The sequence below is a fragment of the Equus asinus genome, chromosome 23 (genome assembly GCF_041296235.1).
Source record: "Equus asinus isolate D_3611 breed Donkey chromosome 23, EquAss-T2T_v2, whole genome shotgun sequence".
Lineage (NCBI taxonomy): Eukaryota > Metazoa > Chordata > Mammalia > Perissodactyla > Equidae > Equus > Equus asinus.
This window is the reverse complement of record NC_091812.1, coordinates 33,614,378-33,630,477: the sequence shown is the minus strand read 5'-3', so window position 1 is coordinate 33,630,477 and position 16,100 is coordinate 33,614,378. Positions and strand designations below refer to the sequence as shown.

Below are 16,100 nucleotides of genomic sequence, written 5' to 3'. Positions count from 1 at the left end.
TTGTCCTCCAAATAGACTGTATCTATTTATATTGCCAAGAGTAACATGAGAATACTTAGGTTCCTGTAACTATGACCTATATAATTGTATGATCATGTGTTACTTAATGACAGGGATATGTTCTGAGAAATGCATCGTTAAGATGATTTCATGACTGTGCAAACATCACAGAGTGTACTTACACAACCTAGATGTTATATAGCCTACCACATGTCTAGGCTACACAGGACTAATCTTATGGGCTCACTGTCGTATATGCGGTCTGTCGTTGACCAAAACGTCATTATGTGGCACATGACTATTTAAAAAAATGAATGCAGCAGATAAAACACTGTATTTTGTTTCTGTTTTAATTTACATTTTTAGTTTGTAATTATTAATATAAACATTTTTTCATTTTTGTTTACTATTTTCTACTTTCATTTTATGAGCAGCCTATTCATATTCACTAGCTATTTATCTATTATAGTCTTGACAGAATTCCTAGTCACGTAAGTTCCATAACCCTATATTTAATAGAATAAAATCAATAATATTTAGACATATTACCTTCATTTTACTAAAACTGAAAAGAGAATTCCAGGATTAGGATGATCAACGTAGGGCATACCAATAAAGATAATCTCTACCAAGCTCATGTTAAATGCTAAGTAAATAAAATAATAAAAGTAATTGTTATAATTATTTAGCATTGTTTATCGGGTTCAATAATAAATACTTTACTTACATTATTTCACTGAATTCTCACAACCACAGTCCAAGATATTCTTAGTTCATTTTACAAACAGGGAAACTGACATTTAGCGAGTTTAAGCAATTTGCCCATAGTCATCCAATTAGTATGTGGCAAAGTCAGCATCTGAATGCTTCTAATAACTCAATTATACTGCAATGAAATGTGTATCTACAACAAATAATTGGGACATTCTCAGTGTATAAGATAAACTTTTTAAAATCTAAGAATACACATAAATACATCCCTATAGTCATTTTAAAATAGCCACAATTTAAAATAGTGAAAAAGAAAATAAGTTATTCCATTCTTAACCATGAATTAACACTTATTGTGAGCCCATGATTTCATTACTACTGAGTATAACATTCAACAAATGAGCAAAAAAGGGTGGGATTAGCACATATTTATTTTTGACCTCTATCCTCCTCTTTGCAAGTCATTACATGCATAAACAATATATCTATAAAGAATAGCCTAATGGGAGCCTGCCCAGTTGCCCAGCGGTTAAGTATGCATGTCCCGCTTCGGCGGCCCAGGGTTTGCCAGTTCAGATCCCAGGTGCGGACATGGCACCGCTTGGCACACCATGCTGTGGTAGGCGTTCCACGGATAAAGGAGAGGAAGATGGGCACGATGTTAGCTCAGGGCCAGGCTTCCTCAGCAAAAAAGAGGAGGACTGGCAGTAGTTAGCTCAGGGCTAGTCTTCCTCAAAAAAAAAAAAAAAAAAAGCAGTCTAATGAACCTCTTCAGATTCGTTTAATCTTGGTAGTTTTGGCACTAATTTAATATTTGCCAGGGAAAATAAATACAATTTTCTATACCATTATTCATTTAATTCCACAGATATTCCAAGAATTGACTATCTGCAAAGATTAAACTGGGCCCTTAGGACTGAGAGAATAGATACAATGATAAATAAGACCTGATCTGGCCCTCTAGATGGTTAACCTTTAGTTAGAGAGAACATACAAACTACTAATTATATAAGATGAAATAATTGTGAAGTAAAAATATATACCACATTTTGGGGACCACCAAAGAAGCTGCAAATTAATTCTTACTGGAGCGCCAGGGAAGGCCATAAAAGAATAAGGCAGGAAAGGGCACTGCAGACCATGGGAAAAAAGTATCAGCAAAAGACATAGAGTTCACATACAGGGTGCTCTCCAAAAGGTTACTGGTACCAGAGGGTGACTAGAGCACAGGGTGCTGGAGAAAGGTACCAGGAGACTAGAGTCCAGTCCCAATCTCCTCCTCAGCCTGGCCTCCCACTACTTTCCCCTCACATGCTACACTCCACCTGAACCAAACCCCAGCATTCTCTAAACACACCCTTTACTTTCTCTCCTTTGGATATAAATCAGATTTACTTGATTGCTGCTCTCTCTGCCAGAAATGTCCTTCTGACTCTAAATATGAAAAAAAAAAAAAAAAAAAAAAAAGGAAGGCATCTTTCTTCATAAAGGCTTTCCTGACCTACCTAGCTGGAGGCAATCTTTCATCTCTACGCTCTGTGTATATCTTGCTTGGTTACTGATCTTGCATAAACATTATCCTCCTGATGAGACTATAATTTTTTGGAGGTAGGTCTTCTCTAATACATCAGAGATGAGAAAAATATGGCTCCTGCCCAAAAGAAGTCCCACATCTACGCACACCATAGAGGAGTGGTAACTGCATAAGCCTATAGCCACAACACCTGGGTTCAAATCCCAGCTTCTCCACTTACTGCCTACACAACATAAACGAATTTCAGTTTCCTTATCTGTGAAATGAGGATGATAACATCAACCTCAGTGTTGTGAGCAACAAAATTCATTCCATTTCTCCATAGTTATTTGACACACATTGAGTGCTCTTAACTAAACACCATTGCTACTTACCAACCAACAAATTAGTATTTTCAACATCAATTAATCAAAGAAGTTAGAAATGAGGCAGTGCTTCCTATTGTGAAATTGTCCAAATTTCTAAACTTGTAAAATAAGCAACAATAACAAAAAACAACTTGACAGTTAAGTGGTTATAGGGAAATATTTGTGCACGATGGGAAGGTCTCTAGAATTTCTTTTGAAGCCTACAATTTTTCAACATCCATTACTCTACTTAGCTAAACTGGTATTTAGTCCCTTGGACTCTCCTTTTCTGCATTGAAAAAAAAAAAAAACGTGTGTGACCAGTGGTAGCTGCAACTCTCCTCCCTGCCACATAAATGAAGATAAGTTCATCCTCTGAGAGACATAATGCTATACAGGAGCACAAGGCAAAACTAACAAATAAACAGAAAATACCTACGTCCCCACTTTTCATTTGTGGCTGTGTGAAGAGAGAGGAAGGCTAATCAAACTAACACTTCCTTTACTGCAAGGTCCCCCCCGAAGAAGACGTTGAAAGGAGAAGCAGGAGAAATAACTAGGTCAGAAATATTGGACATACAGAATCCTTCCTGAATTACATGTATTTTTCTGCTCTTCCTCCCCACTGGCTCCAGCTAAACGGAAGGAAACTAGTGTTTCTCGAGAGCCTGCCACAAGCCAAGCACCATGCTGGGTGCTTTACACACTAATTCATGGGATCCTCACAACAAGCCTCTGAGACCTAGTAGAATTCCCTTCTTTTGGTGTGGAAATAGGAAGAGGTTAAGTAATTTGCCTGCAGTCACTGCTACGTGACTTAAGTGTGCTGATGACTGAATCTAAATCTGGTCTTAGGTGAATCTAAACCAGGTCTGGTCCCTGCAAAGCAGATGCTCTTTCCAGTCCAGCACACTGTCTACGATTACTTTGCCCTCTTTGAGTGTGGACTGAACCAAAGATCTAAAGATAAACATGTGTAATCACCAGCTGACTATAATTATTTCACTATCCATGTTTCATCAACTATGTAACATTTCCTGCAGTTTTACCCAGAATATGGGAGCTACTGATACCCCTATAGTCTCTTGAAGTTAAACAGCTTTCTCCCCAAACACCAGAATATATATCAGCAAATAAATTTTCCTCTGCTACACACACTCCAAGATATGACTAACTCATCATCATATCACAAGGAGGAAATGATCAGGGCACATTATACACAGGAAAGTAGCTAAATTCCAGCTGTAACAAGGAGAAAATATAAGGATGGTACAGAAAAGTCAGAGAAAAATCAATATGCTTCCTTGCTGCATTAAATTCTGGAAATGGCTCAAAACCAGCAGTCACCTGGTAACAGTCACTGGGTTTGACAACTGTCTCTGACGCAGATGTGTTTTCATGCATCTAGAAATAAACACAAGGTCAACTTGTATTGGTTAATCTCTTCCTCTAAAAGAAATTCAGGTTACCACAAGAGAGGCTTGAGGTAAAGTTATGTGGTAAACACCAGAAAGGCCCTGTTTATTACAGAATATCGTTATTGAACTGATAACCAGACTAAGCTAAAAACTCTTGCTTACCAAACCCGTTACTTATTTGACAAATGTCTATTGAACACATAAAGGTGCGGAGTAAATAAAGACAAGCCATAAACCCTCTTCCTAACAAACTCACAATCTAGCTGGGAAAAACGTTTAAATAATCAACTATGAAAAAGTATGGTAAGTGGTACTATGCAAGCAGTCTGAATAAAGGACTCCAAAGGAGTGTGGAGAAGTAACCGCTGCTTCCTGGAGCAGAGGCCTCACAGGTGTGTGCGTGTGTGCTGGCAAACACAACGATGACAACATAAGACATGATCATGGCCTTAGGAAAGGCATGAAAGTAAGGCAACAGTACAGAGCAAAGTCAAAGAATGGAACAGTGTATGTTGTGGTGGGAATGCATATCAAACGGCTGCAAATTCAAATGCTTCTAGGGTTCAAATGAAGCTCAAAAAAGTAGTAAAACAAATCTGTTGATAAGCAGCAACTGATACTCTGTCTCAGTGTCTAAAGGACATGAGGAGGTTATAGTAAACTGGGACAGCCTTGCCTAGTCAAGAAAAGCTGAGGCTATGAGCCTTAGCCAATCGTTGCCATGCAGAAGCTTATGCACCCAAAGCTTCTGATTTTTCAAGTGAAGACAAAAATCCAGATTTCCATCCTAATTTTAAAAGTTCATCCTGGGAGAGCCCAGAAGTACAGTGGTTAGTTTCATGCGCTATGCTTCAGCAACCCAGGGTTCCAAGGTTCAGATCCCAGGCACGGACCTACACATCACTCATCAAGCCATGCTGTGGCAGCATCCCACATACATGGTAGAGGGAGACTGGCACAGATGTTTGCTCAGGGACAATCTTCCTCAACAACAAAAAAAATAAGAAACAAGAAAAAAGTTCATCATGATTTTAAATTTTATCCAACTAATTATAACTAATTTTAAAAACATTATACAAGTCAAAACGAAATATTATCTGCAGGCTAGCTTCAGCCTGGGGGCTGAGAATCTACAACCCCTGATGCTGAATAGAAAGAAGAGGAAAAGGCTGGTAACATAGGCTGCAGACAGATCGTGAACAACCTTGAATACCATGCCAAGGAGTTTGAACTCCACCTTGACCCTGTAGGCATCAGGAAATAAGATGAACAGATATATATTTCAGAAAAGCATCCCTCAAACTGTTTCTAAGAAGTGTTGTTTGAAATGACTGGCTAGTGACATGATGGACAAGGATTACAGACGAAAGACTGAAAATGGGGTAGACCAGTCATGAGATGATAACATTTGTCCAGAGGAGATACAAGAAATGGAGAGCAGAAGATGGTTTTTAAAGAGCTAGCTCAGATATGGAGCAGAGCTTGTGAGAAAGAGGGAGGAACAGAAGAAGATGGCAGAAGGGCACACTGGGGGAGACAGCACGGGACAGAGCTCTGCCCAGTCAGGACTCCAATGCTGTGGACATCTCTCGTGATTTTTGTTTTTGTCAGATTTCTCAAAAGTCAAGACTACAGTAACATTCCTCTCGCATACTCAATATGGCTATTACTGGGGCAGACTTTTTAAAAAAATCAGTCTCTCTAAGTAATTAAACAGTGATGCTAAGATGGTCAGTTTTGGTTAAACTATGGGTAAACTTGACGAGCTATGGGGTGCCCAGGTTAAACATTATTAAACATTTCTGAGTGTCTGTGAGGATGTTTCCAGATGAGATTAGCAGTTGAATCAGCAGACTCAGGAAAGCAGACAGCCCTCCCCAGCGTGGGTGGGCATCATCCGATCTGTTGAGGGTTTGAATAGAACAGGAGGAGGAAGGAGGAGGAATTCACCATCTTTTTTAACTTCCTGTCTGTCTGCTTGAGTTGGGATATCTCATCATATCTTCTCCAGCCTTCAGACTGGGATTTGAACCACTGGCTCCCCTGGTGCGCAGGCCCTCAGACTCAGATTAAATTACATCACCGGCTTTCCTGGCTCTTCAGCTTGCAGAGAGCAGATCATGGAACTTCTCAGCCTCCATCATCACGTGAGCCAATTTGTCACAATAAATCTTTTATATGTATTTATATAAAACCTTACAAATACATAAATTTTCTACTGGTTGTTTCTCTGGAGAATCCTGACTAATAGAGATGCTCTCCAAACATCTAAGGAATTCAGCACATTAATGAGAGCATGAATTCAGTTTGGTTAAAACAAAAAAAATCTATCCCCAAAATAAAGGTCACCTTCAGTTACAGAATACATTCTTCAGAGATGCCTAGGATTTTGGCATGATCAATCACACAGACACTGACATTTCTGAAATTGTCCTTAAATTGCCAGCTTTCTTCACTTGGCTCTTTTTATACATATATTCTCTATAAAAACAGCTTTAAACATACAGCATTTTCATGAAGTAACTGCTTTTTCCTAATATTTTTTACTTTTTTTTTTTAGCAAGATTCACCTCTGTGTTCTAATTGCTTCAGTTCACAAATCTGGCAGAATACTCTTACGTTAGCATCTTCAGCTATCTTTTTCTGTCAAATCAGACATTCACTTCCATATTTTTACCAATAATACAATACACAACTTGAGTAGTATATGATACCACACTAAATCATGCTGTCCCCACCCACCAAAAAAGTGAAGCTGAAAACTGCTTCCAGGAGGAAAAGGTTAGAATAAAATCAAGCTACTTTTGTACACAGGCACAGCTGTGTTAGAATTCAATGTTCCGTTTGTGTGAGTGAGCTGAACCATTTGCTCTTCTGTCTGGGTCCTCCAGGGCCCATCAAGACTAAAACGACGTGATGAGGAGATTCAGCAAAGCCTGCAGACAGGGAAAAATGGAGAGAAGGACGTGGAAGGCTACAGGAAGAAGGCAGGTTAGGCTAGCCTACAAAAACGTGCAAAAAATAATGATCTGAAACAATAATAGCCTTTGATGTTTTAAAATTCACACTGTTTCTTCTCTACAAGAGAATCTTCTGTCTCCCGGCCCCGAGTTAGTTATGTATTGGTTCAATTATACATTTCTGTGTACCAGAACATACAGAATACAGTTTTGTTTGGCAAAAAAAAACGATGGATTCATATGGTGTTACTTTGCACCTTAATGTTACCGAAATCTACTACAGAGTTATGGAATGGACAACAAAAGAGGGCCTGACAACAGATAAATATCCTTACCTTTAAGTTTATGCCAAAAACTTAAGCTATGCTATAAACTCAGGCATAGCCTTATAATGAAGAAATATATGTCACAGGACTAATTGAGTGAAACACAGAAAATAGAAACTATTTCAAATTACATCTTCAAATCAGACTCCTTTTCTACTGGTTTAAACAAGGAAAAGTGCTATTAACCTATAATGCAGTATGTTAAGGACAATACTGAGAGAATACAAGGAAATCGGTATGTCATACCTTTGGCAACACTCCACAAAGCGATTGTTTTTCACTCAACTGTAAGCTTCTTGAGTAAAGGGAACATGTACTTTTCACCTTTTATCCCACAAAGTATTTAGAACAGCTTCAGTTATGAGTAGGCCCTTGGTAATGGCTACTGAACTGGTAATTAAAATTCTCTAGGAAACAAATTTCTCAGTCCAAATTAGCCACCAAGCATACTGAGCACTTTTAAGGTACTGCTGTATGTGGGAAGGGACAGGAGCTTTACAAAAACAGTTCAGAACGCGATCTTGGATGACTCTCCAGAAAAGTGAGACCTCAAGTCTTACTTTTACCTAAAAAGTAAAGAGAATTTGTGCACATGGAGGCTTAATATCACATATAAGCGGAGAACTAAGAAAAGAGACCAGGTGGGACGAATTGTCTGACGCAGCAAAGAGCTATCTCAGAGGAGTGGAAGAAGCGAATGCTGGGGTGGTTTTCTTTTGCTCATATTAGCATAGGAACAGGACACAGAGGGCCGGAGCTAATCGAGATTCACCTTCATAAATCACTGAGCTGGTTCGCAGCATAACTACCACCATCACGCCTCCATTATCTCATTCGGACTGCTACCACAATGTGTTCTATTGCTCATAAAGTATGAAAGGATTAGAAATCTGAGCTTGTAGGCACCAGAGCCCTCTTCAGTGATTTTCAAACATTTTTTAGCCACAGGATGTTTTCTTCAAATAAAATTTTATAAATGACCCCAATGCATAAAAAGATAAAGTTAGAATTGCTCTAATTTTATGGTGACAGATAGTTACTAGATTTATCATGGTGACCATTTCGTAATGTATATAAACGTCGAATCACTGTGCTGTACACCTAAAACTAACATACTATTGTATGTCAACTACAATAAAAAAAAGAATTGCTCCAATTTCCTACTCAGGTTGCAGTAGGTGGCCTGGCACCCTGTTTGAAGCACCTTCCATACAATCACTTATGGATGCAAAATTTGAAAACTACCGATGAGTGTAAACTCCCCACTCGACAGAGAAGTGGGGGACCTGCCCGGGAGTGCATGAAAGAGCCAGAACTAGAATCCAGGAATGCCAACACTCAGAGAGGGTTCTTCCCACTTTATTCCATGCTGCTTCTACAAACCAAAGGAGGACAGAGTTCATACTTACCATCTTTGTTCAGCCATTGCTTTCTTGTTCTGTACAAAAGGAGCTTGTTGTGGACATACGGTAAAAGGAACTTGACACACCAGCTCTCCACACCAAGTTTGTTTTCAACCAGGACTATAGGACTCCGGTTATACCTTGCTTCAGGACATGGGATCAGGCCAATTTCATCTCTTAATATATAAAACACGAAAAAGAATTAAAGTTAAGAATACTAGCCCTTTCAAAATTTTTCAAATCCTAGAGTATTTTTTTAAAAATTCACATATTTCCCTTTCTTAAAAATATTATTTAGCTCGCCTACTAGATTGGTAGAAACTAAAAAAAAAAAAAAAAAATACACACCAGTTTTTTAATACTGACAAGAGTAAGGGAAAATCAGTATGCTGTACTCCCTGTTAACAGGAAAGAAAATTGATCTAATCTTTGGATGGAAATCTGAAAATGACTTTCAAAATTTTAAATGTACATTCTCTTTGACCTGGCAATTCTACTGCTCAGAAATTACCCTATGCTGAGATATAGCAACAGGATGTTTACTGCAACACTGCAACAAAACTGGAAACAATCTAAATGTGTATCAATACAAAACTGGTAAAATAAATGTGGCTTCTCCGTGTAACAGAGTGTAAAAAATGAGGTAGATCTGCATATGCTGGTAGGGAATGGTGCCAAGACATATGAAACAAAAAAAGCAAAATGCCAAACACAATGTACAGCACAAAGCCTTCTGTATATATTTTTTAAGAGATACATATATGCATTAAAAAATTTCTTTCAAGGAGAGGAAGGATTTTATTTTTATACAGTTTAAATTTTCTAATCACTTGTATGTATTATTTCTATTTTTAAAAAATGTCAATAAATGTATTTATGCTTGGGGGCCAGCCCTGTGGCCGAATGGTTAAAGTTCTGTGGACTCTGCTTCAGCAGCCTGGGGTTCATAGGTTCGGATCCTAGGCATGAACCTATTCCACTCACCAGCCATGCTGTGGAGGCATCCCACATCCAAAATAGAGGAAGACTAGCAAAGATGGCTAATCTTCCTCAAGCAAAAAAAAAAAAAAAAAAAAAAAGGAGGAAGATTGGAAACGGATGTTAGCTCAGGGTGAATCTTCCTGACCACCCCCTCCCCCAAAAAAAAGAGAGAAAGAAAGGAAAAAAAAATGTATTTATGCTTGTCTGCTAATAAATGTACATGGAGCAGAAATAAATTATCAATAAAAGTTATCTTGTCAATGAGATTGTGGGCCATTTTTTCTTTTCTTCTTTATAATCCTTTTTACTTTTCTGAATTAAAAAGAAACTAATAAATGTTGTTAAAACACAAATACATTTCATAATTTGATCATTTTCATCTAAGGCAGTATCTACATCCCTCCATCCACCTCAGCTTAAGGTGAAAATTTACATTACAGGCCGAGATTTAATAAACAATATGTAGGGCAGTTGAGTTGTTCAGTAAATGAACCAGCAAATACAAAAATGTTTTTGTAAAACCCACACACGTGCCTTTCAACTATAAAGAGGGTAAAATTCTTGCCTACATGAAGCATTCTTTCTCAAATGGTATGTCCTTCCTTTAATTAATGAATAACTAACAAGAACTTTTTAACAAAAGCAGCTGACATAAATAACGATATTTTTAGAGTGTCTAAATTGATTTTTTTTGAAGTTTTTTTTTTTTTAAAATAAAGAAATGGTTTTTAGAGTGGGTTGAAAACTAGTGATGCTGTGTGTGACATCATCTATTACGTCCCTGGAATTCCTGTGCCAAGACAGTAGTTTGATAGATGCAAAGAGGGGAAACTTGTTTAATTACAGGTTATAAGAAAAGTCCTCTTTTTTTGCTAGGCTGCCGTCACGAATTGGTGGGAGTCTGTGGAACTAAAATGAAACCCCTCCTGGACACTCCACACTGGAGAGCTCAAGGGTAACCTACTTTCTACTGATCACTTCATTAGTGACACAGCGATATATCAATAAACAGCAGTACCCTAGGGGTTGCAAGTCACTAACCATTCTTTCAAGCTGATTTAACTCACAAGCAGAGTTTGAGACCTCAGGCTGTTTGTCCTGACAACTGGCTCAGTTGATTCAGAGGTGTTTTGATATGCCATGTCAATATTATCTAAACATTTTCTGAGTACTGCAATGTACTGGGTACAGTGTTAGGTTCTGAAAATGCAAAAATGAGTAAAACAAGGTGTCCTGACTTCACAGAGCTGATATTTTTGCTGGGGAGTTGTGTCAATATCCATAATAAAATGTTAACATTTGCCACTCCAGTAATATAAATAAAGTTCTGTCAGAAGAATGAGGCAATGCTAAGAGAGCATCTGAGGTCAACATCTAGGATTTCAAAATATATTTTTGCATTTGTATTTGGTGATATTAACCTCAGCTCTATCTAGTTCACTATTAGGACAACTAGCCACATCTAGATCTACACCTGACTAACGTATGTCTGAATCTCTGGTATTTCCTGGTGTTCAGGTTTTACTATATAAAATAGAACATTTAAAAAATAAACTAGAATTACAGAAAAAAATAAACTCACTGTAATTATTTCAAGAAAGTCTGTTCTCTGAGATCTAATCACTACTTACAGCACTTCAAAGAACTGCAAGTCAACAACATGAATGTTAGGGTACCAAGGAGAAAAGAATCTTACCTTCTGGGTATACTCTGTTTTGGGGGATGGAGGGATTTTTTACTTAAATTCACCATGTAAAAACCTGCCTTGCTCACTATTTATACCAAAAATAAAATGCTCAACTAATAATTTGGTTCCTAAATCAAAGGACAGAGCCATCTGCACAAATAAAAAACTTTAGTTTGGTACCATCAGTCCAAGAAACAATTAAAAACTACAAGAATGCTTTGCTGTAGCAGGTGCTCAATACCTGCTCCTGAAAAGCTGATTACCACTGCGCTTCAGTGATACTATTCAAATAATAGTTTTCAAAGAATATTGCTTCTTGACTCTCCAAAAGAACATGACCTCTGACATCTTTCTAATGCAGTGAGTCCACTCCCAGCTCTGTCAGTATGTGACATATACCTATATATATCTCATGTCACGGCCTCTAATAGACCTCAATTTTGAATGAGAAACCACTCTCATCGAAGGAGAATGAAAACGGTCATACCAGGGAATATAAAGCACTAGGAAAAAAACATTAAAAGAAAGGTAGTAGGATGTAGAGACAAAAGCACTTGATTTTCAGAGGTCCATGGTTCTAGTTAGTCTCCATTCTACCCCTCACAGTCAAAGTGAATCTGGCAAGTTACTTGCCACCAGCATCCTCATCTGAAATACAGGAATAATAATGCTGTCCTGTTTCTGCCTAGTATGAAAAGCAAATAATACAATGTAAAGAATATGGTAAGCTACACAGTGCCAGGCAAAGATAAAGTATATTATTATTAATTCAGTTAAGAGCCTGAGGTCAACCAGAAAAGTTCCTTGGTTAAGAGATAATGAGAAGCTGAGGCAAAGACAGTTAAGCCTTTGTCAAGTTATCTGACCATAAGACACAGCGCTTTGCTGCTTCCTAAAAATATAACGTCTACTTTATAAAGATAGGTAGGTCAGTAAGCGTCCAAATAACAGTGTGTTTGACTTCAGACTTCTATGCCTAGTCCCCTAGGTCATAGTCCACTTTTTTTTCAGACAATTTAGAATAGCATTCCAGAATCATTTTAAAATTGGAAGGGACCTCATTCCTCCAGTCTCTCATTTTATCAGATGAGAAAACTGAGGTCCAGTGAGGTTAAGATGATTACCCAAGGTCACACAGCTGGCAGCTAGGTTAAAAATCTGACCTCCTAATACTTAGCCCAAAACCCTCTAGAGTGAAGATAAAGACATCCATGAAAGCAAGCAGGATTTAGATTAATTCCTTCTAGATTTCTGGCTATTTAAATTCTAATTTCATACTCAAGAAAAGTTGGAAAACTCAGGGAAAAAACAAAAAGTCTTTTGTCATCCCTCTACCACTACTTATGGTTGGGTACACACCCTTTTGTTCTAAGAATTTTACAAAAGTGGGATTATATTGGACATACTCTTCTATAATTCTTTTTTAAAATGGAATTCACATTAAATATTTTCCTACATAATTAATTTTTACATTTTTAATGGTTGCAACAAATATGCTATAAATATCAAATATATCTCCAGTTATTTCTTTAGTATAAGAAATTTTTAACGCTTTCACTACCACCAAATTTCACTTATTTGTATTTTTAGGTTTCTGGCAATTTAGATTCCTTGTACTTAACAAGGATACTCACGTAAATACCTGCATTACCAAGGTCATAGGGTTTCTAAAAACATGCAGGTTTGAAATAGTGATCAAATTCTAGTCTTCTCAAAGAGATACCATGACGCTCATTGTTTAGGTTCCTTCGAAGGCTGCTCCAAAGGAACAGCAACATAGAATGAACCAACATATTTACTTAAAAAGACTGTACACAGCATGGTACATCTCTCTGAGTGCTTCACTTTACAATGTGGATTCACTGCCTTCCAGATGAAGTTCAAGGTTCATATAACACTGCTATTGACTTTGTTCTTCATGTTTAGACAGCTTCTCCTGTCTGCACTTTTCAGAAACATCATCAATTAGAGTAGGCCCACTTATTATTTACGAAAGTAATATCAACCAGCTTCCCTTTTGGGAGGAAAGGATGGTCCCCAAATACTAAAACTGAACCGTGTAATGTGGAGCGACCAAACAAAAAGCCCAAGGATTCAAGAAATGGTCCAAAACTTATTGATCTAATATTTATTTTGGGGTTTTTTTTCCCCTTCAAACTGGAATTCTTTCCAGAATGACCAAAAAGGAAATTTATCAAAATATCTAAAGGACTTGACCCTTGCATATTGATAAAACTTCACGGTGACTAAATTAAGATATTTCAGAGACCTCGTAGGCTTTCTCAATTCAAAATGCCACTAACTTTGTATATAACTGAAATTATATTACTGACCTTATTTAGCAAACAGCCACCAAAATTACTACTGTTATATTGAGTGTTTATTATATGTGATGCTCTGTGTTAGGTTTTACATACACTATTTCACTTATTCCACACAATTATCTTAAAAGGTAGGAATATTAAGTCCACTTTATAGATGAAGAAAGAGTCTTGTCTAAGTCTACCCAGCTAGTAAATGACAAGCCAAGGTTCAAATCCAGGACTGTCAGACTCTACCTCCAAACTTTTACAATTATACTAGTGTTTAAATAAATAGATAAAAACCAAGTATAAGGAGACAATTAAGACTCTATGGTTATCTATTCTTCAGTTCAACTTGCAGACAATCTAAAACTGCCTTTCATTACTACTCCTTTACTCAAAATTTTTTATTGGGGCCTACCCACTGCCTAACAAGTGTATTTTCCCTAAGCCAACTCATCCATCCCTCATGTCTCAATTTAACTGCTATTTCCTAAGAACTATCTTGACCTTCTCATTTAATTAGGCCTGTCTCTGTTATTATTATTTCGAAGTATTTTTCTTATCCTTTTGGGTTCTTTTCATAATCTGTGTGTTGATTTGTCTAAAGTTTCATTAGGGCAGGGACCATGGGTGGTGTGTTCAGCAATCTACATACATTCTGCTCCTAGCCCTGTATGCACAGAGGCTAGCATTGTATCCCTGTAAAACAGAGGTGCTCTTTTGCTGAATGCATGCATGGAATGAAAGAAATTAAGCCAGACAGTCAAGGACTTCCAAAATCTGGCCCTACAGTATCTTTTCAATCACATTTTGCTACTTTGGATTAATTTACTGTCCCTGTGGTGATCTTTGGCTCCCTGAGACTGTAAATGCTACCTTGTTTTCAAAGTTCAGCTCAAAATCCACCTCCTCTAAGAGCCCTGGCCAAGACATACCTAGCCTCCCTTCTACTTTTACTAGACTCACACAGCACTTGCTCACCGTACTGCTAGCCCAGCCTCTACCATAAACTGCTTTGCGGATTAACTGACTACTCCTGCAGGTAGGTCTCTGGTCTCCAGCTAGACCGGCACTGTGCAATAGTTGTCACTAGGCATATGTGGCTACTGTGTATAAATCAATTAAAATTAAATAAAATTTAAAATTCAGTTCCTCATTCAGTGGCCACATTTCAAGCACTCAACAGCTACATATGGCTAGTGGCTATCATGTTGAATAGGACAGATAGAGAACATTTTCATTATCACAGATATTTCTGTGCCTTACGTACAAGAACTGTATTTTATACTTCTTCCTATTCCATTCTGTGAAGATGGTACCTACAGCACTTCATAAACAGTGAGAGTTTAGTAAATATTTAACAGAGTAATAAAAAATAACTTGCTGGATAAGAGAACTTTGACATGGCCCTAACTGCACTGTAAACAGTTGTCTTCCACAACAGCAATTTAAGGTCCATACATTAAGCTAGTGCCCATCTCTGGGTTAAGCCTTCAGTTGTTTTTCCAATAGTAAACTCTAGCAATCAACAATACAAACAACATTTGTATGGTATTTTTCAGTCTTTAATGTACTTCACATTCATCATTTAGTTGGCCAGTTATTTTCTGAGGAATACAGGGATTCAGGTTACATCTAACATTTACCTAGCAGCAACTAAGTGCCAGACACTATAAGATGATTTTCCTGTGTTCTCATCAGCCTGTATCAAGAGGAAATTGAGGCTGAGAGAGGGTAACAAAATCCACATCTCAACCACCACATCTTGACTCCTAAATATTTCTACAGAGACAAAGTCAATAACTTTAATGGAGTAGATGTTGGCTAATAAAATTACAATCTGTGTTTGGAGAAAAAGGAAAAAAAAATAAAGGAGGAAAAATTTTATTTTGTAATACTGAAAGTGTAATTAGGTACTACTAACTTTCAACATAAATGATCTCTTTTTTTCCCTTTCAACTAGAATTATAGACTCTTTATTTTGCAGGAAAAAAGGGCTAGATTGGGGAAGAAATACGAGCAATTTTAAAAAGTCCAAATTATAAGACACTTTAAAAGATGTGTAGTAATATTATTGGCGATATCGTTACTGTAGGGAATATGTACTAAAATATAGCTCAAGATTAATATTAAAAATGAATTAGGCTATTTAAATGTTCAGATCTATATTATATATTATTTCAAATTATTTCAAATGCCCAACTTACTTCACACTTTTAAATCTTGAATGACCCAAATGCTTATTAGTAATTATAAATTATGCATATTAATGAGATTTCACCATTAAAATATGACTAAGGAGGGTTATTAAAGTCCTTTATGAATTTCAATAACTGTACTCCAGAAGCACTGGCATGTGTCCCAAATTGCACTGTGTCAAGCTGTCAAGCCAAGGAACACTCAATCTCAGTTTCTCCAAAAAGAAAA

General features: G+C 37.2%; 1 protein-coding gene across 1 annotated transcript in view; it reads right to left on the bottom strand.

The window, feature by feature from the left end:
* The window catches only part of PTAR1 (protein prenyltransferase alpha subunit repeat containing 1), a 42,070-nt gene that overhangs the window by 24,191 nt on the left and 1,779 nt on the right, over nt 1-16,100 (bottom strand). The window contains exon 2 of the mRNA XM_070495939.1: nt 8,706-8,875. Coding sequence (XP_070352040.1) covers nt 8,706-8,875 — 170 coding nt within the window. The remainder of the gene's footprint in view (nt 1-8,705; nt 8,876-16,100) is intronic.